The sequence below is a fragment of the Taudactylus pleione genome, unplaced genomic scaffold, assembly GCF_031769625.1.
Source record: "Taudactylus pleione unplaced genomic scaffold, aTauple2 ptg000105l, whole genome shotgun sequence".
Lineage (NCBI taxonomy): Eukaryota > Metazoa > Chordata > Amphibia > Anura > Myobatrachidae > Taudactylus > Taudactylus pleione.
In genome coordinates this window covers 6119347-6146961 of record NW_028284507.1, presented here as the reverse complement: position 1 = coordinate 6146961, position 27615 = coordinate 6119347, and the positions used below count along the sequence as shown (strand labels likewise).

General features: G+C 44.0%; 1 protein-coding gene across 2 annotated transcripts; it reads left to right on the top strand.

Annotated features, from left to right (window-relative positions):
• The first annotated feature begins 516 nt into the window (after nt 1–516).
• TMEM230 (transmembrane protein 230) lies at nt 517–14736 on the top strand. 2 transcript variants are annotated; one of them, XM_088470868.1, is made up of 5 exons: nt 518–623; nt 1886–2004; nt 4083–4201; nt 12946–13068; nt 13822–14736. In XM_088470868.1, exons 1-5 carry the CDS (start codon nt 604–606, stop codon nt 13960–13962), a joined length of 522 nt encoding a protein of 173 aa, XP_088326994.1. In that variant the 5' UTR covers nt 518–603; the 3' UTR covers nt 13963–14736. The 2 variants fall into 2 exon arrangements, with proteins under 2 accessions (XP_088326995.1, XP_088326994.1); XM_088470869.1 differs by lacking the exon at nt 1886–2004 and having other exon boundaries at nt 517–623.
• Nucleotides 14737–27615: the final 12879 nt, after the last annotated feature.

Below are 27615 nucleotides of genomic sequence, written 5' to 3'. Positions count from 1 at the left end.
CCCACACAGTTAACTTTTTGCAGGTCACCCAGCAGGTGCACAGGTGTATTCATTACTCACTGACACATTTTAAAAGATCTACAGGTGCAGCTATTTCATTAGTAATTATGTGAGGAGACCTGCAAAACATGCACTGTTTGGGGTCCTGAGGACCGTGTTTGAGAACCTGTGGTCTAGGCACATCACTAGTTATGGAAGCGACAGCACGATTATAATGTCGTAATCGTGCTGTCGTTTACATGTGGATACGCGGCTCTAGCCATGCAGTCCCCTCCCTGCATAGCGTCACCTGCTCATGCTCAGCGTGCAGCAGTCACAGGCCGGGTATGATCCATCTGCCCCAGACAGCCCCGTTCCCGGGGAATAGATAACTGGAAATGCAGCAGCCTCACGATTAATACACGCAGAGCTCGCACTTCCGCCAGTAACAGGGAACAGGGAGTGACAGGTGAACCGACCTATCCGCGGCCAGCTTCCCCAGCAGCAGAGAGGCGGGGCAGGCGCGTCATGGGACGGAGCATGCGCATATTGGGGGAGATAAGATAACCAGATCACCACTTCCTGTTACACCTTGTCCCGGGGGGTTTCTGCTCTGTCTGCACCATGGATACACAGAGGAGCAGGTACAGACGTTATTACACTGGGGTACACTGCATACTGCTGAGCAATTACAGGAGCGGTTTATACACATCTAATAACCGTACAGCATAGTATATGACTCGCCTCCTGGGTGTCCAGGCTCTGCAGCTGAACCCTTACAGAGCTGATTATTAATCCCCACACTGCCTGTGTACTGCACTGTACTTGGTCTATACCCAGGCAGCAATATTCTGCTTGCACTTATAATACTTGTACAGTAACACGTCTTTGTATGCTCATTGTTGTCTTGCTGTTCTTGTGTAAAATATATTTATTAACACAATATGTGTTAAGCTTAACTGCCACAGTGATCGCACTGAGTGAAAAACTGTGTGTGTCCCGGGGACCCCTCACTTTAAAAGGTTGGGGTCCTACTCCATGGCTTCTGGGTCCCATACATACTATGTGGGGGTGAGGGCGGGCAGCAGATGGGACAGTGTTGGGGGTAGAGGGGAGTAAGGGTATAATATAATCAGAGAAACTGATGTGTTCGCAGGACAGCAGAGGGGTGACATTAGGTGTTAATACTCCCCTCCTCACACTGGCACCTTCACTCACAGCACACACATGGCTATTGACTGCAGGTTGAGATGACCTTAACGCAATCCTGTGCCGCCTGCACCTGCCCCAGCCGGGTGCACCTCCCCTCATTAGCCCGCATACGCAGTAAAATGGCTCTGGCGATTGCATACGCAGTAAAATGGCTCTGGTTTCTCTGCGCTACGATATGGGGCTGTGAGCAAACATCATGAGTTCGGGGTTAATGTGAGTGCCGCATATGCACACATTCGCAGGGAAAGCCGTCTCGCTCTTGATTAATTAAACCTTAGTTGCAGGAATTATACAGCTTTAGTACTTCACCACCACAGTGAGATATCTTTGGGTGCTAGTTTTGGAAGTTTACAGCACTAAATCCAACTTAAAATGGGTCACATTGGGGGAAGGACTCGGGAGGGCCATAGTGACTGCCGTGCACACAATGAGCTACTTACTGTATAATAGTGAAGAGTGACAGCCTAGTGTGCCGCACTTTTCCGCGCTGTGGCTGTATTACAGGTGCAGTCACTGAGAGGATGGGGGGGGGGAGGGGTGTGCTGCCAGTGTCTCTGTTGTAGTTGACACAGGTGGCAACAGGAGGTGGAGGATACAACTGTATCCTGGGTCCGTGCACCACTATATGGCGTGCTTGCAGGCGCGGATGCTGATTGTAGACCGTAGTACATCATCTTCCTCTCCTCCTCCCCAGACAGCTGCAGTCAGGACCGCAGAGTACATGCTGTGTCGGCCACCTCTCTCTGGGGCTCCTCTTGCACAGACCCCCCTCCTCTCCTGTGGTGACAGCTGCTGTACAGTTTCTAGCAGGCGGTGAGCTGGGGATGGGGCGGGCGTCGTCCTGCACTGATTGGTTGGGGAGATGCTGGGGAAGTTACTGGGTCGGCTGCTGTGGCGCACACACAGTGCGTCCTGCAGGACCCGCTCATTATTCAAAAGTGAATCCCTCATTGCCTGTAGCGTGTAAATATGCGCTATAGCGTGTATTGTGCAATCACTGCTGCCATAACCTGAAGGGCCTCACATTATACTTAATTTCACTTAATACACTTAAATACATGCATTTAATATAATAAAAATACACCTTTCTGTAATAATGTAACAGGAGGCAGTGCAAACTAATGTTACAGGCTATAACAGGGCACCATGGTTGGAATTACTGCCTTACTGCACTGAGGCCATGAGTTAAATTCCTGACCAAGATTCGGGGCTCAATCCAATTATCTGTGATGATCTCGCCGGTGCAAGTCATCGTGGCAATAGACGCACTTTACGGCAGCCTGAACTTGCACAAAAGCGCTCGCACTCTGAGCAAAATTGTGTGAGTTCGGGCTTGGAGCCACCCGTGAGGGGTGTGAGGTGCCGGCGTTTTATCGCAATGGCAACTCGCACCCTTCTCGGCTAATTGGATTGACCCCTCTATTGGTATTGAATTTGTATATTCTACCTGTACATGCGTAGCTTACCTTTTGTGTGCTCCAGTTTCCTCCCACACTCCTAAAATATACTGGTATGTTGATTGGCTATTGACTAAAAATTATCCCTGATGTTTGTCCATGTGGTAGGGAATACAGACTGTAAGCTTCCTTTTATTCATAAGATTTAAAACAGTAATACAAATATTTCACCATATTTTTTGGAATAAGTTTTTTTATTTAAAAATTAATAAGTTATATTTTATCAGTTCATATAAATGTGATTGGTGCTCCATACAACTTTCTTTTTTTATATCGGATACTAAACCATAGTGGGTAGCACCCCTCCTGTTTGTAATAATAAATAATAGAAATAAATATTTCTGGAGGGTATATCACAGACTGGTGCGGTTGCTTTCTTTATCTACAGTTCCTGTAAAGTCTCAGGAAGTCACCTATCTATAAGTTACTGATGGTAGGTGGAAAATGAGCGCTGTCATGGTGCACAGGACTGATGGTTGCCGTGTTTTTCCTGTATAGTTCCATCAGGATTCCATTGGCCTCTTTATAGGTTTGGAGATCCACAATTGTGGTCTTTTAGTTACTGATGTCCTATGTAAGTTTGAAATTTCGATTGTGTTGAGAATCATTAGAAAGGTCAGATCTTCACTTCCATGCCAATCATCATGATGTCATCTATGTATCTTAGCCAAGATGTAATGCGGCTTGTGGACTTCTTGTTTGTATTACTGAACACGTGCAGCTAGATGCAATGGAGAAAAAATCGCAGCATACTCTAACAATAAAACACACAGGGAGAATTAAATTCAGTGCGAGTTTATTAAGCTCCCGGGATGAAGGCCTTCCTGAGGTGCGAGCATAAATCCACACTAACTAGTGCCTTATGGCTACCTGCTGTGTTCCCTCAGCACTTAAGGTGGAAAATGTAGATTACCACGACTAAGCCCCAGGCATTAGTTGCTGTAAACTGAATCTCCTGACTTAAGTGGGTTCACACAGTGCGGGCAACTGTATAGCTCCGGGAGCTTAACAAACTCGCGCTGAATTGAATTCCCACCTCCACCCCCACAGACCTGGTGCCTATGGTACACTTTATATAAGCCCTTTTCCACTTGTCCTCCCCTCTCAATGGCTGTCAGATCTTTTTTATTTTAAACTTCTTACTGAATAGATCTTGGTATCTTCATAATACTTTTGCTCCTAGGTAAGTTTTTATTGTTGGCACATAGGCTTAGAATGCAATAAATAGTTACCATACATGATATTTAAGTCCAAGATAATGGCTTCCTAGCAGTGCTGGAGTGTTTGCAAAGTCAGGAAATGTAAGCGATTTGAGGAGTCTTTATGGCATGAGACATTGTTGGTCCTGACCTGGGTCTTGTCGCTTGTTTTGAGCAGCATTTCAGAAAGAATTGCAAATGATTGGTTTGTTTATAACTTTATTTTGTATTGTAGGGATTAGGTTCTCCCCATATGCAATGATGCCCTCACGGAGTAGCGCAGCTGCGGTGCCAAATAGCAAAGTGAAGTACTCTAAGCTCTCTGATACAGATGATGGCTACATTGATCTTCAGGTAAGGTTACATGTCATATGGGGGAATTAAACATTTGCTAATTGTCTCGATACCCAGTATTCCCTTGGTACAGCCCTGGGATAGACACATGGGACACCTTGGGGTTTCATTGGAAACAGTATGTGTAATGCTCTGTTACTGTTTTCTGAAGCCGTGCATAATCCACATCCTCATGTCCATGTAAATTTGTGTCACTTGTGTGCTCTAGGTTAGATCTACTATGGTACCTCATGCTTTCAACCACCCCTAAGTATAGAAGGATGATGTCTATGTCTTGGTGCCTCAATCTGTCACACACACCTGTTTTGAAGTTCAAGAAAGAAAAAACCTTCAACTACACTAAAAGTATTATTTATCTTGAGGCCAATAAAGATCCTAAAATGCAGCTCCTGCTTCAATCATTATGGAGGCAAAGCAGAAACAGATATCACTGAAATGTTTTCCAAAATCCTTTGCCGGAGATGGTGTGTTAGCTCACCTCTTTGGCGATGCTAGCCAGTCCATAGTAGGTTTCATGCGATGGTAGGCAACTGGAACATGCGCAAATATTATATACCCGGCGGCACTTGGGTGAGTCATCCTGCGCATGAAACACGTTGGCTGCGATTGCACTCTACTGGAATCTGGCATTACAATAAGGTAGATGGAAGAGGTGCCAAATGCACTAAGATCAGCGCTATTTGACACTTACATTGAACCATGGTATGTATCTAAGAGCAGTGCCCATGGGGGGAGCCGGATGCTGGAGCTCAGGGGTGAGGTCCGGCTGCTGCTGCGGGGAGTTGGGTGCCCGCTGGTAAAATTTCAGCGGGCGCCCGGCAAATGGAGCTTCCCTGCGGCGGGGGGACTTGGAAAACTGTCACCAGGAGTAAAATCTTAGTCGCCATGGTGACTGGGATTTGTCGAGCCCTGCGTTATGTGTAGCTGGCCAGGAGGTAAGACACTAGGCTGATGCACTGTGGGTCTTGCACGGATCACTGGTGAGGGGAGTTTTCTTTCCACCGCCCGAGATGTTATGGCACGATGAGTTTTGAGGCTGCCAGTCGGAACGGTAAATGCCTCATTGTTTAATTGTTTTTCTGTATCGACCCCATTATAAAGTATGGCAGCATGACAATGACCGAGGCACTGGAGATATTTCTGTTTGCGATTCGATATATGCTTTCATACATGTTGGGAAGTGGTAATTGCTACATATAACATGCGCATTTGATGATTTTACACCTATCACCCATTCATACATTTACCCCAAATATACATATTAATCAGCTTGCTATCAAAGTAGTAGTAGTCAGCTTAAATGTACCCCATTAAAAACATCGCTTCATAATAGATCAATGTCTATAAATAACATACACTACTGAATCTACACTGGCCAGATAGGTTAATACCATGTGATCTATGTACAAACACCTTACAAATTAAGTAACACACTTTATATATTAAATAAGCACATCCATATGCAGTTAACTAAAAAGGCGCATATCCGCTACACAATTAAAATGAATGATGAAACGATAACGACATTGTAATCGTTCATTAATCGTGTGGTGAATATGCTGGCAATGACCAGCAATGCGCGCTCTCGCTGGTCGCTGTCGGCATCTATCATCGCCTGAACATGCAGGCCAAGCTAATGAGATCGTCAGGTTGTGCATGTTCGGGGATGAGGGAGGGTGTCTGCACTGAACGACATCAGTGTGGGCACATTATCCACTGCACAGTATGATGAACGATTACGATTACATTTGTGTAGTGGATACTTGCCTTTTAAGGAGATTACCAGCCTGATTCAGAGTCGCACGCAGTGTTCCGATGTGTTAAATCTCTGCATGCGTCTCAGTCGCACAGCGCATGCTTCCCGATTGTCAGCGAGCGCTCAGATGCAGAACAGAATCTGAAGCATGGTCTGTGGAGTTCAGTAGGCGTTCCTGGGTGGCTAAACAGATGCGGGTGCGTTGCTGTAAGCTGCGTCCAAAGACGCACATCCACTCGCATTGGAGGCCATATTTGGATGGAGAGACTGCAACTGCCATAGGGCTGGTGCAGCTTTTGGTGTTGCATCCGATGATGCTTCTACAGGTGCACAGAGCCTCTCATTATTAAATCAGGCGCGGCATGAGCATAAATATGCAGCCGTGTCTGCATGCGACTCATTCAGCCCTTATATTTAAAATGGTAATTATGAAAAATAGAACTGCCCCTATAATATGCAGCTAACTTTTAAGAGTCTATACCTATATGATCTTAAATGTACAAGTGCTATTTCTGAATGAACAGTGTTTACACCATGCTAGTTTGGAGTCATATTGCTACAAACAGCTCGGTGCTAAAATCAAAGAGGATACCAATCTCAAAGCAGTCATCTGAGAGTGTGATAACCTAAATTACCATCCGCTGCTTCCCAACACACTTCTCTCCTACAGTGTTGCACTGATTAGGGACAATACGCTGCACTTGCAGGACCTGTGTAAGATAACTCCTCTTGGTGCTTCTAAATCAGTCCGTCCAGTAGGAGAAACCGAAGCGCAGTTTCAAATATGTGACCGCTTCACTGAGTGCAAACAAATTCACAACCATTTAATGCAGTGGTTAGGATTCCGGTCTGTGGGATCATTACTTACCCAGCAAAACCTGGACTTTAATGGCAGAGTTTGGGAACCTCTGGGCTAACTCACACAGTGTGTGCATGATTAAAGAAATCCACAAAACATGACCTGTTGGTGGTACTTGAGGACTGGAGTTGAGAACCCCAGATTTAACGTTCCGATGGCACTGCATATAGCCAAAAGCACCTAATGTCTTTTCTGGAAAGGATACATTAGGTGTTTTTAGATTTTAGTTTATACTGGGTGAAGAGTTCGCACAACTGACCGCTAAGTGACTGCGGAGCACACTGCGCACAGTAAGGCCAAGCAAGTTAATTTACAAGGGGATGTGTTAATTGGTTTTGGCAAGGAAACGTGTTATTTCTACTCTGAATTTAAATTAATCAAAAACTAACACACCTGACAACTAATAATCTATTTCGGGAACATGGTGAGCATGCGAGACCACACAAAGGGCTCGATTCAGACCCGTTCGCTAGATGCGTTCGCACGCAGCCGTCAGCTGCTAATATATGCAAAAGCTGTGTTCGCACTGCAAGACATTAGTACGCCCTGACGATATTAAAATTGAACCTCTATATACCCTGCCTATACCTTCTAAAATCCTTCCTATAAACCTCTAAGAATAACGCTAATTTGCGTACGCAATCATACAGTAAATATAGACTCCAGACTTAGAACATGTGGTTCCAAAGCACAAAATATTATTCAAGTAAAAGTACAGTCAGTTACACACTATTGATCCAGACACAATTAGACGCAAAGGAAATATACAGACCCAAGCACAGTATACATACGCAGAGCTTCCGGACCCGGTGATGGGTATCAGCAAGAGACCCCTCGTCATTCAACATTCAGCAAGAAGACAAGAACCCAGCGTTTGAGCACACATTTTATACCCCCCCAGAATAGAATGGACAATAGAGGAGTTTGTTGCTGATGTCATTGGTTCCCAGGGGAGAAGCATCTGTTACAGAGCTTTTAACAGGCTGGTTCAAATAGACTCTCCCTGCCTCTAACAGCTGGGGGTCTTCCCTTCCCGCCCCCATTGCTGCATCCTAACAGTTGTTCCTAAAATATACATTTTGTTGCTTGTAGTCTCTGCGGTCCATAAGTTGCGAATGCATGATGCGATCTCCACACCGATAGTACCGGAATTCTGTTGAAAGAGTACGCATCAGTACGAACCCAAACACGGCTTTCTTAGCATGTACAGAACCTAAGTTATCAAATATCTTTATTTCACAGCATTTAAACTAACTGAACCAACTTAAATCATATACTTTAAAACTTACTAAACCTTATGTGTGAATATGTATTGTGTGAGTATTCGGGGTTTGATATAAGGACGCTAGCTAACTTGGGACAGATGCGTGCGCATAAAGCTAATAATACAGCGGTTTCATACAAAGTCCTATGCATTCGCTAATATGCGACTAGTTAACAGCGCAATTGTGTGTATGAGAAATGATGAAAGATGCAATCGCATGTTGCTAATAGTAATATCGTCACATGTACTAAAGGGCAAGTTTATCTAAAATGGCGCTTAGGCAGCCATTCGCAAAATGGCGTCTTGCGATCTCATTTCCAAAATGGAGTCTTGCGGCCAGTCTCAAGATGGCGTCGCTGCGATTTAATTTTAAACTGATCTGGACTCAGCCAATTATGCAGCTTCGACAGCCCACTATGTCTTAGCGTGCGACGGCAGTGCGATCGCAAGCCAGTCTTATGACGCCCACTTTCCCTTTGCAGCACACGTCCTCTCCAGGAAGTGTATATAACAGTCGGTAACATCGAGAACCATCGGAGGCATACGCAGTTCCTCCGGTGCGCGCATTGCTGGTCGTTGCCGGCATATTCGCTGCACTGCGGGTGCTACAGGGATTTAAACAGCCAGGTGACGTGTACAATGACGCTCCATCTTCATAATGCACGCCCAAAGAACACCGTTTAAATGCTCAGGCACGCCTGCGTTCGCACCACCACTCCCCCGTTTTCAAGGACCTTCCCCTGTCACCACCCACAAAGGGCACATTCTGTCACTCAAACTAGCTTGTCGTCTGTGTATTCCGAGCGATCGCTTCACAAACGCAGTGACTGGTTTGCGCACGCACACTGCGCTGCATGTGTAGATAGCTCAATTCGGCTAGCTGCGTGCTAATGCAGCCTAGTGAGCGGGTCTGAATTGGGGCCCAAAGATCACAATCCTCCCGCTGTCCGGACTAATTTAGGAGAGATTAGAGGAGTTATATTTCATAGTTCTTTGTGTGTAGTGCATCTGGGACAGGTTTCAAATTGCTCTAAAATGTTAGTGTCCACTATGGCTGCAGGAGGGAACTATGGTCTTATCTGTTCTGGTAATTTTACATAATCACACTCTAAAGGGTCAATTCAATTACCCTCGAGTAAGTTCGGCTATCTACGAGCCCGCAGATTTTTGAATGCATAGACAAACGGCTCTGTGGCAAGTTGTGTGTAGTTGGTGACGTTCCCATGCCATTACAGTGTCAGCTGCCCCCCCTTGCGGCTTTATGAATCAATCCCAATAGTTCACCTTGATTTTAGCATCCGTTCTCGTACATTTTAATGCCTGTGCTGTTTGCAGCATTCGTGATCAGTAGCAGACAAGTGTGAAGTATTACACACTTTGCATTTACAAACACCACTGTTAAACTTTTAATAAGGTATATCGTAGATTTCTTTATTTTATAGCCAGTTTATTTTTCACAAGTAATAATGGATATTTAGTTTTGCAAAAACATTGTATATTAAGTAAATGTATTCTACAGTTTACCGTAGAAGTGTTTGCTGTATTTGCATGTTTTACATACATATGTAAATACATTATATAGCATTAACTTCTAAACAAATTGAATATTTGTTGAAAGTATTTCCGTAATCATATGCATTTGAGGTGTTTTGTATTGTTTAAATAGATTTCCAGTGTGCATTATTACAGAATTTTTTTACAAAATAATTCTTGCTGAAAGATGTCACTAACCAATAAATTGTTTCTTGATATCTGTATTTGTTTAATGCGTCCGCCATTAAATATAAATCACAAACTTATTTTGACAGTGTACAACGGATGAAGTTGCCTACATTGTCTAGCACAGGGTTCAGGGAACTCTTTTACCTTTTACCCCAAAATATATTTAGATTCGCCGACGTTACCCCCTTGATTTGAAAGGAAGGAAATCATATAGTAGTGCCCCCATATAATGCCCCTGTAGTAGTGCCCCCATAGTTATGCCCCTGTAGCAGTACCCCCATATAATGCCCCTGTAGTGCAGCTTGTACAAAAAAAAACACTTACCTTAATCTCTGCTCCTACATCCGCCGCCGTCCTGTCCGCCCGGCTGCTCCTCGGAACTATGGGAGAGACATCATGACGTCTCTCCCATAGTGCGCATGGAGAGAGGCGGAAGCTGGAGTTCAGAGGAGAACTTCGGCTAATGTGGCGCTGCAGGGAAGGAGCCGGGCGCCCGCTGGTAATAACATCTCAGTGGACATACGGCTTAGAGCCTCTCTGCGGCACAGTCTGGCATGCATATGAATCATTCTATATTATAGAATGACTCATATATGCATGCCCGGCTGTCCGTCCATTACCCCCAGGAACTTCATTTTTAATTTTTATCCCATGTGGGGTAAATTTACCCCTGTTCCCTGACCGCTGGTCTAGCACCTATATTATACTGTACATGTATGTGATACTATAACTTATGTAGGATTACATTATTACCACTAGATGGTATCATAACTCTAATTTACATAAAAGCGAGTCGGCCCTGAAGTGCAAAACAGGAATATTGTAATGTAGATTATTGTGGCTGCACCATTAATATTTGTGCTACTGTAACCACTACCCATATCTGTACATTATGTTGTTTTCTATCATATAAGGACTATAATGGAAGCACCCCCAATCATTTTAAAGAGTTGACTCCTATGCCATCAGTATCCCAAAATAAATGCCTTTTGGGCCTGTATTCAATTAGCCCCGATAATTTCTCCCCCCGTCGGCAAAATGTACTTTTCGCCTACATCGCGTGTTTTGGTAGAATTCACTTTTCGTGCGCGCCCCCGCTATTCGCCCTATTAAATTCAACAGGTGAAAAAAGTGCTGTCAGATTTGGGGAAATCAGCCTGACACCCCCCAAAAGATGCACTAACATTGGGGATCGATGTAGTTGCCCCCGAATAGCCCTACTGAAGCTATTTGGGGTACTTAAATGCTCTCAATAGCTGCTAATTGGCGTCTTTGAACAAGTGGTGAAGAATAGCATTTAGCTATTTGTTTTTTTTTTTGTTTTTTTTTTTGTGAAAATTAGTAGTCCCAGCAAATTTGGGGTACATGGCAGCTCAGAACATGGCAGCACCCTTGTTTGGAGGAGGTTGGTTTCCATTTGCCCCATAGTGGTGTGATCACAAAACCGTAACTCCCTACACTACAGAAAACAAGGCAGGGGGATTCCCCTCCAATCGGGTCTTCCATTAAGTCAGGGTTACCCACATTTGAAAGTGTGTAGTCTCCTCCTTTAAGTGATGATCACCAGACAGTATCACCCTGCACTGTGTATACCATTACATTTTTGATAGATGGGGAGGGCACTAAATGAAACCTATATCTCCCATACTGGCACATACAGGTGGGGGCACTCCCATTTGAAAGGAGGGAGTCCTCTCTTCATGCTGTGCCTCCTTAGAAGTCATTGTCTGGTGTTCGTCAGATAATGGTTCCCTACAAAACACTATATATTTTCCACAGATGGGGGGGGGGGAATATAATACTGGAATCTATTCCATTTTAAGTCAAATAAAGACATCTCTTGATTTAATGCAGTAGGGTCTTGCGTTTTCAAAATGGTGTGCCTTCTTGGCCTACCAGTTTATTCATGTATATTGTTAGTGTTTAGTTTCAAGTTAAATAAAATGCATTTTCTTTTTATTATGCGAATCTACGTATAGAATCCTACTTTATGATGAACCATAAAATATTTCTTTGTGATGTTTAATATAAAAAAAAAAAATTGAACCCGTTTGCAGCCTCTCAATTTTCAGGGAATCGGTAACTTCACTGAGTTATTGTGTAAAGGCGGGTATCCACTCATAGACCTACAAACGAGAGCACAAATACGACATTGCAGTCGTGCTGTCGTTTGTATGGCTAGTGATGTGCCTACACTGAACGTTCAGTCCAGGCACATCCATCATCCCTGTACATGCTGAACCTGACTGGATCGTCAGGTTGACCAGCATGTACGGGCGATGATAGATGGCAGAAACGACCAGCGGGCACGCGCATCGCTGGTCGTTTTTGGCATTTACATGCCCGATTTGCGGGCGATTGCACGATAACGACGTCGTTATCGTGCAGTCGCCTGTCAAAATCTCCTAGTGGATACCCGCCTTAATGGTCATGATATTGTGGTTCCTAGTGAATTGCTAATGTACATTCTTATAATTATTGGACATATGAATAGAGGGGTAGGCCTTTTGGGGCACAAGTGTAATGGTGCATACACCAACAACTTGAAAGATATCTCAGTGAGTCATCCTGCCACATCTCTGAACAGGGAAAATTGACGATATCGTCTAAGTTGGCCTGCACGCATGGATGATGAAAGATATCTTTATCGTCCATTCGTGAACGTGCATCGTTAGTCATTGGTCGATTGATCACTGCCTAAAAATGAACGATCTGAACGAGATATCGTTCAGGAAAATCGTCCCGTGTGTATGAAGCATAAGTCATACGAAGGTAGCCTATAAAATACTTATCCCAGTAGAGTCACTGATTTCTTGGTAATTGACAAGCACCTTCTCCTAATTACCATATAGCTGACAAAAGGACTAGCTGTACCATGTAGGTGGCAGGTGAACTTAAACATTAAGGATAATATTTTCCAACAGGACTGGGAAATCTTCAATCTATTATCTTCAGAACCGAGGCTTTTGTTCTTATCCTTGTATTCATGTCCATTACGCATGGCCTAAATGAGGCTAAGTGATCATGTTACATTGTGTAGTATACAGCTTGTATTTCGTTTATTAGATTTCATGGGGGGGGAGGGAGAGAAAAAGTAAGTGATATTTTAAATCTTTTTTTTTTTTACAATTTTTTTTTCCTAGTTTAAGAGAAGCCCTCCAAAAATCCCCTACAAAGCCATTGCTTTGGCAACTGTCCTGTTCCTGATTGGTACTTTGCTGATTGTGATCGGAGCCCTTCTAATTACTGGGCACATTAGCAATGGGGTAAGCCCTCTTTTCACTTTTATTTCAACACACTATCATCTGTCTCTCTCTTCACGCCATCACCTTGAAGATACTTTTTTAAAATGCACATGTACAGTAAGTGAAATGATCTAAACACAGCATAGACGGTGACTGCTTCAGATAGAAATTTTTTTTATATTTTTTAAACTGGTCAACTTCGTGCAGAGGGTTTAGTGCCTATGAGTCTGCTGGTACTATATAAATAAATGTTACTCTGTTACCGCTGACTAACCTAAATTATCTTTGGTAAAATATGCTTAAAATGGTTAACTATCTTAATATGCAGACTGTGGAGACTGGTTATTTGCTTTGGGAATAAAGTGCTTGAAGTAAACCTATACCTGAATTCCCTAGAATGTTACAAAAGCTCAGTTTACTTGGAAAATCGTTTTGATGTTACTCACTACACACTGCCATAAAAGTCTGTCCTGTGATCCAAAGCACTTTGTCTAAAGAAGTAAAATATCCCATTATGATGGCTTCCAGTAACCAATAAATTAGCTTGGAAAATTGACAGAAGCCTGTATAAGAGGTCTATTTTTCACTTTCTCATGTGATGAATAATTGTCTATTGTAGATTAACTTTAAATATGTTTCCAACTTTATATTTGCTAGACCATTGGCAGGGAAGGCGTATAGTACCTGGTATTGTAGACTAGAGCACTGGTACAACTGGCTGTTGGGGAAGTATTTATAGATAATAATATTTGTAACATTTTGCATTTATTATAGGGGAATGAACGTGCCATACCTATACTGATCATTGGAATTCTGGTTTTCCTGCCTGGATTCTACCACCTCCGAATCGCTTATTATGCTTCTAAAGGATACAGAGGTTATTCCTATGATGATATCCCGGACTTTGATGACTGAGCTGCCATTTGTGGCCATGGGAACAGCACAGCTCTCCACTTGTAGCCTGCGGACTAAAGTAGGGCAGGAGGAAAAATACCCGGGAACCACTATACATAGAATGAGGCTTCAGCGTAGCCGTGCAGTTGTGAAATTAAGTAGACTGCTGCTTCTAAAATTATTCAGCTACGGTTAAAAAAGCATTGGAGTGTGGAGTTATCCCATAGCTGTGATAGGATCATGGCAGACTCTTATCAGCAAGATTAGAACTGTACGAAATGAGTTGTTTCAGAGCAAATCAGTAATCACCTGGACAAATCCAAATTTATATTTGATGCACTGGACATGTACCAAAACATTTCAGTCCCACCAACAGGGAAAACAGTCATCTGTAATTGAACTGTACTAATTTCAATTTTTTTATGAAATACACAGGATGAGATCTATACAAGCTGTACAGGTGTATCTATAGGGGGGATTTTCTTTTTCTAAAACAAAAAAGCACACCTGTCACATGCTTCACTACCACTCTCCTGTGTAAGACATCGAAGTACCTTTTACATTATGTTTTAAAAAGTTGCAAGGGTGCGATATTTAATTTGTGATGAAGGTGGGTGCTATTCTATTTGTGTCCCCCATACACCATGGCACTGCTGCTGAACTTAATGCATATTCATTCCTGACTATACAACCCAAAGTATAACATGCTGTCCAATGAACAACTGATCTCTGACCTCTTTATGCCGTACCATGCTTGTTGCCCTTTTTAAGTTGCAATAAATGCTATTAATTATGTGTATTTCCCTTTAATTGCATGCATTGCTGTAGAAGGGAGCAGTGTCCGGTTTCCTACAACACGGCTATTCTTGCACACACACTTGTGATGTGTAATAGAGCTTTATTTTTGCTGTTATGACATACATTTCCTCTGCTCTTCTCAGTTCTGTGTAGAATGTAGTCTGTGATAAGTAGGAACAAATCAGAGACGCCCTGTGGTGAAGCTGAAGTACTTGATTATTGTTTATCCAATATCCAACCATCTGATCCTCAGTATGGAAGGTGCAGCAGTCAGTTTCCAAATCCAAGGTTTATTTAAATCCATAAAATATTGCTGATCTGTAATTGCGGTATAAGGTCAATGCTCAGGTACTCTTATGACGTGTCAGATTCCTTGAACAAAATTAATCCTCTAGAGTAGAGGTAGGCAACCTGTGGCACTCTAGTTGCTGTTGAACTACACATCCCAGCATGCCCTAATATATGTTTCGGATGCTTTATCTGGTTTAGTTTGTCCCAGAAGTGGATTCACACATTGCTGTTAAGGAGAAGCCTCAGGCAGTAAAATGAGATGCAAACACCAGTGTGACCTGCTCGTACACACCACACTGTAGGATGGCTAGTTAAGCTGAGAGCCTGATCTAGCACTATGTCATTATAGTAAGCTGATCACTCTGCAACATCAGTCACTGGGAAAAGGAGAAAATAGTGGAAATGACTCATGTCTACAGCGTAGCACACTTTCTCAGTATCCATGCCTTTTTGTTGTGATTGTGCTGTGGAAATAGCAGCACGGAACATTACAACAGCTTGTAAAGTACAGCAGAACAGTTCTTCATTTTATGGTAAGGTTTTTTTTTTTCAAGAAGTGACCAGTATGACCAGCCACGTGGTTGTGTGATCATGTCTACTGGTGATCGTGTGGCAGAATTGGGAATACGATGCATACAGTCGTGTCCGTGCAGTAACGGACCAACGTAAGTGTAAGGTACAACTAGCTTGAAAATGAAATGACCTCAAGTTAAGCCCCTGAAATATACCTACACACTAATACTCTTAGAAGTATGATTATCTAAACCTTTTTTTTTCTTTATTGAAGCATAAAAATACGAAAAAAAATACAATTGATATAATTTAGACATCAGTAATTAGAAGTCATACACAAGGAAAACATCATAGTCTAGAACATCCTATATATGCATGTCTATTGAATAAATGTGAGTGTTACATGTTATATATTGATTTAATATTGTACTTCATTTATATAGTGCCAATTCGTTGGAAGGAGTGTGCTCCTGCGCTGTTAGTTACACGGAGCTGATGGTCACTAGGACCCAACGGAGCTCAGTCAGAAGAGGTCTAACCTCTGACGTGCTTCTGCACATGTCTTTATTCCATTGCATCTATAAAGGGAAGGACTCTGTGACTCTCACAACAGCAAGAGTAATTTCAGCGGCCAAACATAACCACAAGTATAGGAATGGGTATGATATACGCCGGCGGTTCGATTCCTGTCAGCGGCAGCCCGACAGGAGCAGAGTGCGACGCAGCGGAAGCCCGACAGCGCTGGAAATCCCGATCGTGGATAGGTAAGTATCCACTAACCTAACCCTCCTTAGGGGTGCCTAGCCCTAACCACCCCCTTCCCCGCTGCCTAAACCTAAGTCCCCCGGGGGGTGCCTAACCCTAAGTCCCCCCCGGGGTGCCTATCCCTAACCCTCCCTCCCCCTAGCCTAACCCTCCCGGGGGGGTGCCTAACCCCAAGTCCCCCCCGGGAGCCCTAAACCTAACCCTCAATAACCCCCCCCCCCCCCCGCGGCTGTTTGCTCGCGGCGCCCGGCATCACTACGATCATGATGCCGGTCTCCCGGCGTCGGGGAAATGCAGGCGTCTACATCTAGACGCCCGGCATTTCACCCTTGCCGGGATAAGACAGTCGGGAAGCCGGCTGCCGGTATATAGGCAGTCGGCTTCCCGATTGCTTCCCCAATTATACTATGCCACCACCAATATATAGTAGGATACCAGGGCATCATCCCCTGCTGTATTCGCCCAGCTCAAGCCCGGCACACTACACCACCCAGCATTACCATAAGCTCTAGGCTGCTATATTAACCCAGATTGGCTACCGCTGTTTCACCTGTGATATCCCTGTGTCATTTGCCATTCTACCAGATTACAATAAATCTAAGGGCTGGTTAAGTATACCATGTGTGTACTAACAGACACTTGTGTTACACACACTCACTGTACTATCAGTATCTCGGGCAGTACATGTGTACCTGGGTTTAATTTCTTATCTGGAGGACAACTGCACTAAGCACATTCTGCTATGCATATCTGTGACGGATTTACTCTGCTACTACTATCTGCTGTCACTATACTACTCTGCTACTACTATCTGCTGTCACTATACTACTCTGCTACTACTATCTGCTGTCACCATACTACCCTGCTACTACTATCTGCTGTCACTTACTCTGCTACTACTATCTGCTGTTACCTACTCTGCTACTACAATCACCATACTACTATCTGCTGTCACCTACTCTGCTATTACTATATGTTGTCACCTACTCTGCTACTACTATCACCACACTACTCTGCTACTACTATCTGCTGTCACCATACTACTCTGCTACCACTATCTGCTGTCACCATACTACTCTGCTACCACTATCTGCTGTCACCATACTACTCTGCTACCACTATCTGCTGTCACCATCCTACCCTGCTATTACTATCTGCTGTTACCTACTCTGCTAGTACAATCACCATACTACTCTACTACTATCTGCTGTCACCTACTCTATTACTATATGTTGTCACCTACTCTATTACTACTATCACCACACTACTCTGCTACTACTATCTGCTGTCCCCACACTACTCTGCTACATGCTGTCACCATACTATTCTGCTTCTATTACAATCACCATAGTACTCTGCTACTTTTATCTGCTGTCACCAAACTACTCTGCTACTGCTATCCACTGTCACCACACTGCTCTGCTAACACAATTATATTATGCAGTAATCATTGATGACATCATTGTACAGATCAATACATGTGATAGCTGGCTATGGCTAAATATATCCTTGCCCACATTTTTATTGTCTGATGGCCTGATTCAGCAAGGGTCGCAATTGCAAAGCTGCACGCAGGCTATAGATATGATGTATGCACGCAGGCTATAGATATGATGTATGCACGCAGGCTATAGATATGATGTATGCACGCAGGCTATAGATATGATGTATGCACGCAGGCTATAGATATGATGTATGCACGCAGGCTATAGATATATGATGTATGCACGCAGGCTACTTTGCAATTGCGATCCTTGTAGATATGGTCCTGCAGCAGGAGGCAGCACGCCTCCTGCGCATTACTGATCCAAGCTGCGTTATCCAACGCAGTATCGGTTAATCTGTGTAACATTGGGCGGCTAAGGTCACCCATGGGGTCATGCAGCTGGCCACCACAGTTTATAAGAAGAGGCCAGGAAATCTCAGTCAGCCGATGGAGATCCTGGCCTCTTCCTCCCCACCCCCCCTACCCCAACTGCGGTGACACGCCTCCGTTTCCGGAGCTGGAGGCCATCGCCACTCCCTCCCCGCCCACAAAAGGCAGCAGACTGTCACTGGGATTGCATACTTGTTCTACACATGCGCAGACCGGGTCTTGGGCCTGCGCAGATTCCTGCACATCGGGAATCTGTGTTCAGCAGTGCACGGCTGAATCAGGCCCTGAGTCTGTGAAACAAGAATTTATACTGTCTTACATACATGTCACAGGGAACAGTGGGTGGCTAAAGAAGAATGTTGTAAAACGTGTGTGTAATGTCTATAGAGGTACAGGGATCATTAGTGCACAGCAATGGGCTGTTTTCTTTATTAAACAAAAAAATAATAAAGAATAAGTAAGCCTGAGTGGGGAAAGAAATTAGGCCAGAAACAAACACCAAAGGAAAAAAACTAAATCGCTGATCTCTGGTCACTGCTATATAAATGACAAACGGATTCTCACTGACTTCTGGGCCAAATAGCTGCACCAGCCAATCAGAATTGTGGAAATGTTTAAAACCATTTCCCAAGTAGCCGATTAGAACACATCAGTTTAAATGGTCCATATAAGAGATGTCAACTTGGCTTTCAATTACTCTCTGAATTTTGGGCCTATTTAAGCTGGATCTAATTCTCTGTATCTGTTCCTACTATACTCACACATTCATGCTGTAAATCAGTGGTTCTCAAACTCTGTCCACGCAGGTCACATTTTCCATGTCACCCAGCCAGGTGCACAGGTGTATTCATTACTTGCTCACACATATTAAAAGAGCCACAGGTGGAGCTAATTATTTAATTTGTGATTCTGTGAGGAGACCTGCAAAACATGCACTGTGTGGGGGTGCTGAGGACCGAGTTTGACAACCTGTGCTGTAAATAGATGAAAACCGATAAATAGCAACCAATCCGCTCCGCTCCTGTCAGTATTACAGCATACTTGCCGACCCTCCCGATTCGGCTGTTTTAAGAGAAACACCGGCAGGGTGGGTGATGCGGTAATCTCTGCATTGTGTAGTGGGGGTGGGGCAAAAATGGCGTGAGTGACCACGCCCTGTTCTGCCCCCAAAACTGATCGACCACGCCCCCTATGCAGGCCACATCCCCTTGCTTCACAATGCTGCTAATTTCCCCCAATACTTTATCAACGCACGGCCACGCACCCCCCCCCCCCCCCACCCTTTCCCCGGTGTGCAAACGTTCACCTCCCTCCCAGAAGGAGGGAGCTGAATGTCGGCAAGTATGGGTTGGAGCGAGGAGGGACAAAAGTGACACACAACATAAACCAGTCACAGCAGCTGGCAACCATGCCTATCCTTCAGCATTTAGCATGAGTGAGCATCCTGCCTCTGCTGGGGAAGGGCTTTACAGTACTTGCATGGAGTGCACATAAAGCCATTGCTCCCAAGGGCATGCACATGTGGATACCCTGAACACAGGCAAGGTGTGACTAGATCATCAAACCTGCCCGGCTATCTTCAAGGTGTACATGCAGACTCAAAACTGCAGCATATGCATATATTCCATGTGTTCTCACAATAACAAAACGTTTTTTCTTTGTTTATAAAGTTTTTTTTTTTCCCTATATTGATATATTGACATTATGTTTTTCTTAAATAAACTTGTCAATTTTTACTTTATATATTTCTATTCAAAAGATTCAGCAGCGATTGCCACTGCGATTACGCACGCAATCCGATGATTGTGTTCTGCGCATGCGTACGCATCGCGTGTGCGCGAACACTCCACTGCGATCGCAGTGACTACGCAGACCCATCTCAGAGTGATTGACAGGAAGTAGAAAAAGGAGGGGGATTTAACCCCCTATTGTACCTCAGCACACTGAATAATACCTGCAACAATATATGAAGACTATGGTCATAGAAATTCAGAGATATTAGTTGCATGCATTTGCAAATACATGGGAGGCTGCTGGGCCACGTCACGGCTTCTCTGTTACCAGCAGTCCCTAACACTAAGGGGTTCACGTCCGGGGTGCAGTGCACCCCAAAAAACGTCCAGCCCAGGACCCCCCCAGGGCATCACACGAAAATGGAAAAAGAGTGACAGTGCAGTGTAAAGTATAGCTGTGTGTGAGTAATCATTAAGTGTGGAATGAGAGGTTAAAATATATGTGAAAAAATACATGAATAATAAACAAACATAAAAGGTGATGTGAAAAGCAACTATGTGTATTAAGTGGTGATGCCCTGAGGAGGCCCAGCCAGACCAGTCCCGGGGGCCCTACGCCCAAACGCTCACCCCAAATGTAAAATATACCAATTATAAGGCCTCATGATAAAGGCACATATATAATTTTGTCAAATGTAAGGCCTCATGATAAAGGCACATACATAAATGCATCCAAATTGAGAGCCAGCTTACCTGGGAGCCACCCCGATACAGGGGCGTGCATAAATTAGCCACTGCAATTGCCATACACAGATTGAGGACTCATTGTGTGCGACGAGACTGCAATTTCTGACCTGATGTAATTTTGTATATGGGAAAGATTTCTGGACAGCACAACCTGACTATATATATGATGGGAGGTGCTACCTGATGAGACTAATTGCAGGCACAAAAACAGACAAATCTCAGGTGCACAACTCCAAATTATTAATAATATATATAAATGCAATAAACAAACAAAAATGACCATATAGTCTTCATATATTGTTGCAGGTATTATTCAGTGTGCTGAGGTACAATAGGGGGTTAAATCCCCCTCCTTTTTCTACTTAGTATGACCCCTCCCTTTCATGCACCTGATTAGTACTGCTAGATTGATTGAGCAGCTGCCATTTTTGTTTGTTTGATTGACAGGAAGTACCGTTTGGGGTGGTGACGGAGGGGTGGTCGGCGAAATGCAGGCATGCCAGTGCGTTTGAAAGCCGTTACAGGGGCGTGCATAAATTAGCCATTGCGATGCCATACACAGCTTGTGTACTCACTGCGTGCGATGAAGTTAGCAATTCCTGAGTAAGGTCAGACCTTGTGCAAGTGTGCATGAGGCTCCGATTGTACTCAATGTTACTGATGGTTTCGCAGTCTTGCAAAGTATTACGGATGTGTGTAAGGTAAAGTGGGTGTCCTTATGTTGTTCTACGACGGCATAGCAATCACAGTGAGACTGCGTGCGTAATCGCTATTGCATTCACAGTTGCGATCCGTAATGAATCAGGTCCTAAACACACTCTCCTTAATAAACTCCTGCTGTCAATAGCATAGCTAGTAACCCCTTACTGTTGTCTGTCGGTTATTGATGACTACTGTTTTATATATATATATATATATATATATATATATATGTGACTACTATTAGTTATATATATATATATATATATATATATATAATGTGACTACTATTAGTTATATATATAGTGACTAGTATATAGTTATGCACATACAGTATATTCCCTGTAGGCTGCTCAGGATGAAATCGCTCTTTGTTAGCAAGCTCAGGGATAGAAAGTGATTAAGATTTCCATTCTTAGGGATTAAATCTACATGCTCAGACATGCTATGAGAAAGGCAGATTTAATCCCAGCATAAGAGAACAACAAGACTTCCTTTGGTACAGTTTACTGCATGAGGCATATAATGAAACTATGCCTTTATATACACAAATTGCTACATATCCACCTTCCTGAGATTCTGCACATAGTTGTGTTAAAGGAGAGCCCCAGCTCATACATTATGGGCCTGATTCAGATTTGGGAATAGAGCATACTTACCTACTCTCCCTGATGTTGCAGAGGTTCCTGAATTTTCAGGTTGCCACCCACACCATACATACCTACTCTCTCGGGAATCACGGGAGGCTCCCGATTTTTCGGCACTCCCGGAAGAGTAGGCCTGTCTCCCACATCCCGTCCACTTGCTAGTGAAGGTCTGTAGGGAAGGGACGGGGCTAAATGGCGCAAATCGCATCATTTAGTCCCGTCCCCTCCACACGGACCCGCAAATCGCGGTTTTTTTTTGTAAAGGGGTGGGGCCTAATGACATTTATCATCTGGCCCCGCCCCCCGAAGAGGAGAGCAGCAGCTCCCCTCCTGCTGCTCCCGTAAAGCTGCCTAGGAATGTCGGTAAGTATGATCCACACCCCGGAAGAGTGTCAGGATCTTCTGCATCTCACCCACTTCCTAGTTAAGTGGGCAGGATGGGGAGAAAATTGGTATATAATATGCCCATCCTACCCACTTCACTAGGAAAGAGGTTACCTGGATATGGTGGGTAGGCCCATAACCCTGGCCATGATTATGCTAAAAACCTCTATTGATTGCAAAATTTTATTGCATTTATATATATTATTAATAATTTGGAGTTGTGCACCTGAGATTTGTCTGTTTTCGTGCCTGCTGTAATTTTGACCTGCTGTCAGACCTGCTGTAATTTTGCGTGAGGGGCCGATGTTAGTCGAAGTTACCGATGTATACACAGGACTGCGAGGTCTTACAGATGCGAGAAAGCGGTAGTGGGCGTCTCTATGCTGGCTGAGCGGTTGCAAACATTAGCATATTTTATCAGCAGAACTGCGTGCGTAATCGCAGCTACGATCGCAATAGCGATCCGTAATGAATCAGGCCTAATGAACCTAAAGATACTAGGGTTGGAAGGATGTTGCACATGAATCACAAGTACAAAACGTACACAGAAAAAGGTGTAGTTTGCTGATCTTGGAGAACTGTCTGCATACGTAAAATGCATTCAACATTGGAAGCGCAGCATTTGTGCTATCTCTACTACTGCCGTGTACAGTAATATATGTGCCTGGCTTATTCCAGGAAGTGCGGCTTCATGACCATAGTAGTAGCTGCTAAATTTACATTAGACAATTCATACACTATCCATTACGTCTGGACAGTGTTATTAATAAATAATTCAGTAGCATTTACAATGTAAACGTAAAGTCAAACAAGACACAAAGATAAACTGAAAGTATTCATTAAGTTAAATGAATACACACATCTGTCGTCTTTCACTTTCAGTGGTAGCTGCGGCCTGATTGTAAATATAGAGGCAAAGAGAGTGAGCGCAAACCGAATGGATTTAAATTTATGATCTTTAATTGTCGCAGCCTTGACACCTATAGATCCGTGCAGAGACCGTCAGTCTGGAGTTTGAATGTCTATTTCAAGTTTGACAGCCTTCTTTTTTCTTTTCACAAAATTTCTTTATTGAGTTTCTCATAAGTGTTATACAGAGAGTTTGTATTTGTCTCTCTATATACAATATTTAAATTTTTCTTGAAATCGATTCTATATTTTTTGATATATTTGTCAAAAACCATTTATTAGAAAAATGTACTACTATTTGACAGCCTTTTTTAATACCCCTTTTCCACCAAAATTCCGGGTCTGACCCGGAGTTGGAACAGAGTTTCTATCCGGATCAGACCCGGAATTTAGCCAGCGCCGACTCGTGATATTCCCGAGTTGGCGCCGCTCACACCGGAGATGGGTCTGCACAGACCCGGCTTTCCCGGTGTGAAAGTGGACGCTTGGAGATGACGTCATCTCCAAGCGCCACTGAAGCCGGAACAAATCGTCCGGCTTGCAGCGCATTCCAGGTCCTCGTGACCCGGAGTGCTGTTCTCACAGCAGGGTTTCACGGGCTACTCCCGTGTTAAACCCTGCTATTTACCTGGGTTGGATTGCCGGGTCACTCGACCCGGCGATCCAACCCTCTCCCCTTTTGCACCAGGGAGCTGCCCGGGTTAACCCTGCAATAACCCGGGTTTTAGCTCCGGTGTAAAAGGGGTATAATTGAGCAGGATTTGGTAAGTCCAGTATTACCAGGTGACTTTAAATTTCTTTGAAGGCCACTTCATATTACGATATGTTCTATCTGGATATATTTATAAAGAAACAATTAGATATAAATGAGATAATCTTCTGAACTTTTGGCCACACACTAAGATCAGTATTATGCTCTGCATACAGTATCTCCTTTATGTGCAATGCTTTATGTATGCGTTTTTTTGTATTTCATGTTTTTATTGTTATGTTTTTTACATATACACATATGTTCTTTTGTTGATGAGAATTTTTTTTTGTCATATACTGTATTGCTTTTTTAATTAATTATTAACTTGAATACTTAAATTAAAAATTATAAATTAAAATCCATTCGATTTGCACCCACTCTATTTGCCTCTATTATTTCTTCAGTTTTTTTGGGACACAGCATCCCACATATTGAGAGCGCTGCATTAGCATTGTATTCTTTACTCCTTCTTTTGGAAGTGCCTGGGTTTTAAAGTGTTCTTTTTTCACAATGATTGTATATATAACTGTATTAATGTGAATAGATGGCATCAGCCACATTGCTATAGTATTAGCATAAGTCAGTGGTGGATTGGACCACCGGGAACCCACTGGGCCGGACCCCTGCGGCTTGGTGCCAGGCCATCTCACACTGTTGCGGGTAGGGAAGCCAATCCCTCCTCATTGTTTCAATCCCGGGATTCCTGGGAATGAGATGAGCAATGAAAATATTATTATTCTTTACTTTTTCTAAGATAAAACTTTCAGGCCTCCCCCAAGTTATTTTATTCCTGTGGTGTGGGGGGGCCCTGGAAGTTTTATATTTTTCCTGTGGGCCTATGCTTCTGGCCCAAAAGCACAAGCCCACAGGAAAGAAATAAAAGTTTCAGGGCCCCCAGCCCCCACAGAAATAAAATAATGTTTATGGCCCCCCTCCCCTCAGCAAACCCAGCCCCCACACAGGATTCACAGAAAGAAAATAACATCAATCTTATCAAACAACAATGCCCAGCCCCACTCCCCACCCTAACCCACCACAGGAATAAAAGGCATCAATGCCCAGCACCACAAAAAAAAAATAACTACCCCCACCCCCTAACCTAACCTACCACAGGATACGAAAAAAAGTTTAATTTCATGCCCCTCCCCCCCCAGCCAGTCCAGCAGCACCACAGTAAGAAAAAAAAAAAAACATTCATGGACTCTAGTCCACTCCAGAAGGCAGCACTAATCCCTCAGCACAGTACACTCCGAGGAGCCCTGTCTGGGACTTCCAATGACGGCACCGGCTGATGCGACCGGTGCAATAAACGTATTTATTTTTATAGTGGCTCAGCATGGGTGATATAATGTGCAACGCACTGCTAAGAAGAAGAGGAGCATCTCAAGACCCTGAGTAAGGTGACTGGCCTAGAGAAGGAGGTAGGGAGCCGGAGGTGAAGAGACACAGTACATTTCATATTGTTTGATAAGGTGTCACTCTCTTACTACCTGCCAGACCCAGTATTCTGTAATCGATCCCTGCCAGAGTCAGCGCTTATCAGTAGCAGTACATGAGTTCCTTATTGCAGTAATAACATCACCACCACCCCACAGAAAGTACAGGCTGTTGGTAGCGGTGTAACTGTCTGGCATCTCTCTAAGCTGGGTGCCGGGCTGCAGAGGCTGCTGTAGGGTGTGCTACTGGACTGGCATGGAAGTGTGGTGTGTCTGCTGGGGGGCAGTGACTCGGACTCTCAGCAATATCACCAAAGGTTCAGGCATGAGAATATATGATAATACAGAAGGGTTGTTAGCTCTCCCTCCCAGCAGCTGGCAGATGTCACATCACTTCCTACCCACTGGCACTCACATGCCACCGCTGTAATGCAGCTCTGCCAGAGGACTGGTATTCTGCACATGGTAACTTCGGGGGTTATGCTGCCTTATATACTACCATTCTGTATTATCCTGATCAGTGCCTTTTGTGCAAAGCAGGTGTGAGAACTTTTTTTAGCTCACATATTCAGAAGGAGGCTGGGGAGACACAAGGAGGCTGGAGCTGGGAAGACACTGAGGGGCTGGAGAGACATAATGAGGCTGGAGCTGGGTAGACACCAGGGTGCTGGAGCGACACAAGGAGGCTGGAGTTGAGCCAGGGAGTTAGTGACTGGAGATTATAAACAGCTGGGAGGATTAGAAGGAAAAGCTTTCTGAACAGTAATCTTAATTTAGGTACCAATTCCAAAGTAACCATATTACTGATACAAATGGTATACCAAATTAGCAAATACAGTTAAAATATATAAAATTGTTTGATCAGGGAAGTTCACATTTTGCCCTTCACCAAAACTTCTGTCATTATGTATTAGCTAGTTGAACCTCTGTTACATGATTATGAGATTGGTTATATTCCTACGCAGACATCTTCCGGACCGGGATGGGTACGGGATGCAGGTGCTTGGGATCCTGGCGGTCAGAATACAGACACTTGTTGGTCAGTATTTTAACCATACTCCCTTTCCCTACCCGGTACCTGACCCTAACCCCTCCTAGTGCCTAAAACTAACCTCCCCACACCCTAAACCTTTCCATCCCCCCTTAGTGCCTAACCCTTCCCCTAGTGCCTCACCCTAACCCTCCCCCCAATTCTGCTACTTACCCTTCGAATTCTAGCAGTTGGAATGCTGGCGCCAGGATTTTGACAAGTGTCGGGATTCTGGTGCCAGCATTCTGAGCGTCACAATCCCCGCGGTCGGGATTTTGACGGCATCCCTCCGGACCATGTGATCTCCTACATGAATAGTGAATATCGACTGATGTCACCATCTGCCCAGGGAGGATCAATTTCTTCAGAGGTTCCCCATTGCAGAGAAACCACCATATAGGTAAGGAAAACCCTAATTTAGTATAACTCACACGTACAGTATATCACAAAAGTTAACACTGGTATATCAGGGGTAAATAAGCCTGATAGTAGAAAGAGTGTCTTGAGGATATCGGAAGTTGGTTCCATTTGAAAATGGAGCCACTGCGCATTCTATTAACAGGCTGCCCCTGATATGCATCATTAGTATAAGGTCACAGATGTAGCCACAGCAAAAGACAGAAGGAAGACCGCAGCTTCCTCCGACACAGAATCAGGCCCTATGAGGATGAGTATGCCACCGCCTTCCCCACAGGCCCAACTTATTAGGGCTGCTCCCAGAGATTTCCTAGGCTGGTTCTCCATCCCAATCCTTCTCTGGCATAAGTGGAAGAAATTCAGACGCATTCCACCAATAAGAAGCTACCATCAATGATCATCATCATCATCAGGTCACATTCTGCAGCAGAGGTTGAGCCCCCACAAGTGATAAATCTCCTGATAGGCACATGTGTAGTTCTGGTGGTCAGCATGGGGCGCATTGGCCGCATGTACACAACTCCCTAAGTGCAAGTGGTTGTAAGCACAAATGCATTTAAGTCAACATGGCTAAGGATGTGTCAAACGTTTAGAGCAAAGCACAATTATTATTATTGGTTTTTTTTTGGGGGGGGGGTTGGGTAATTGGTGTAATTCAATAGTTTTGCCCTTTTACAC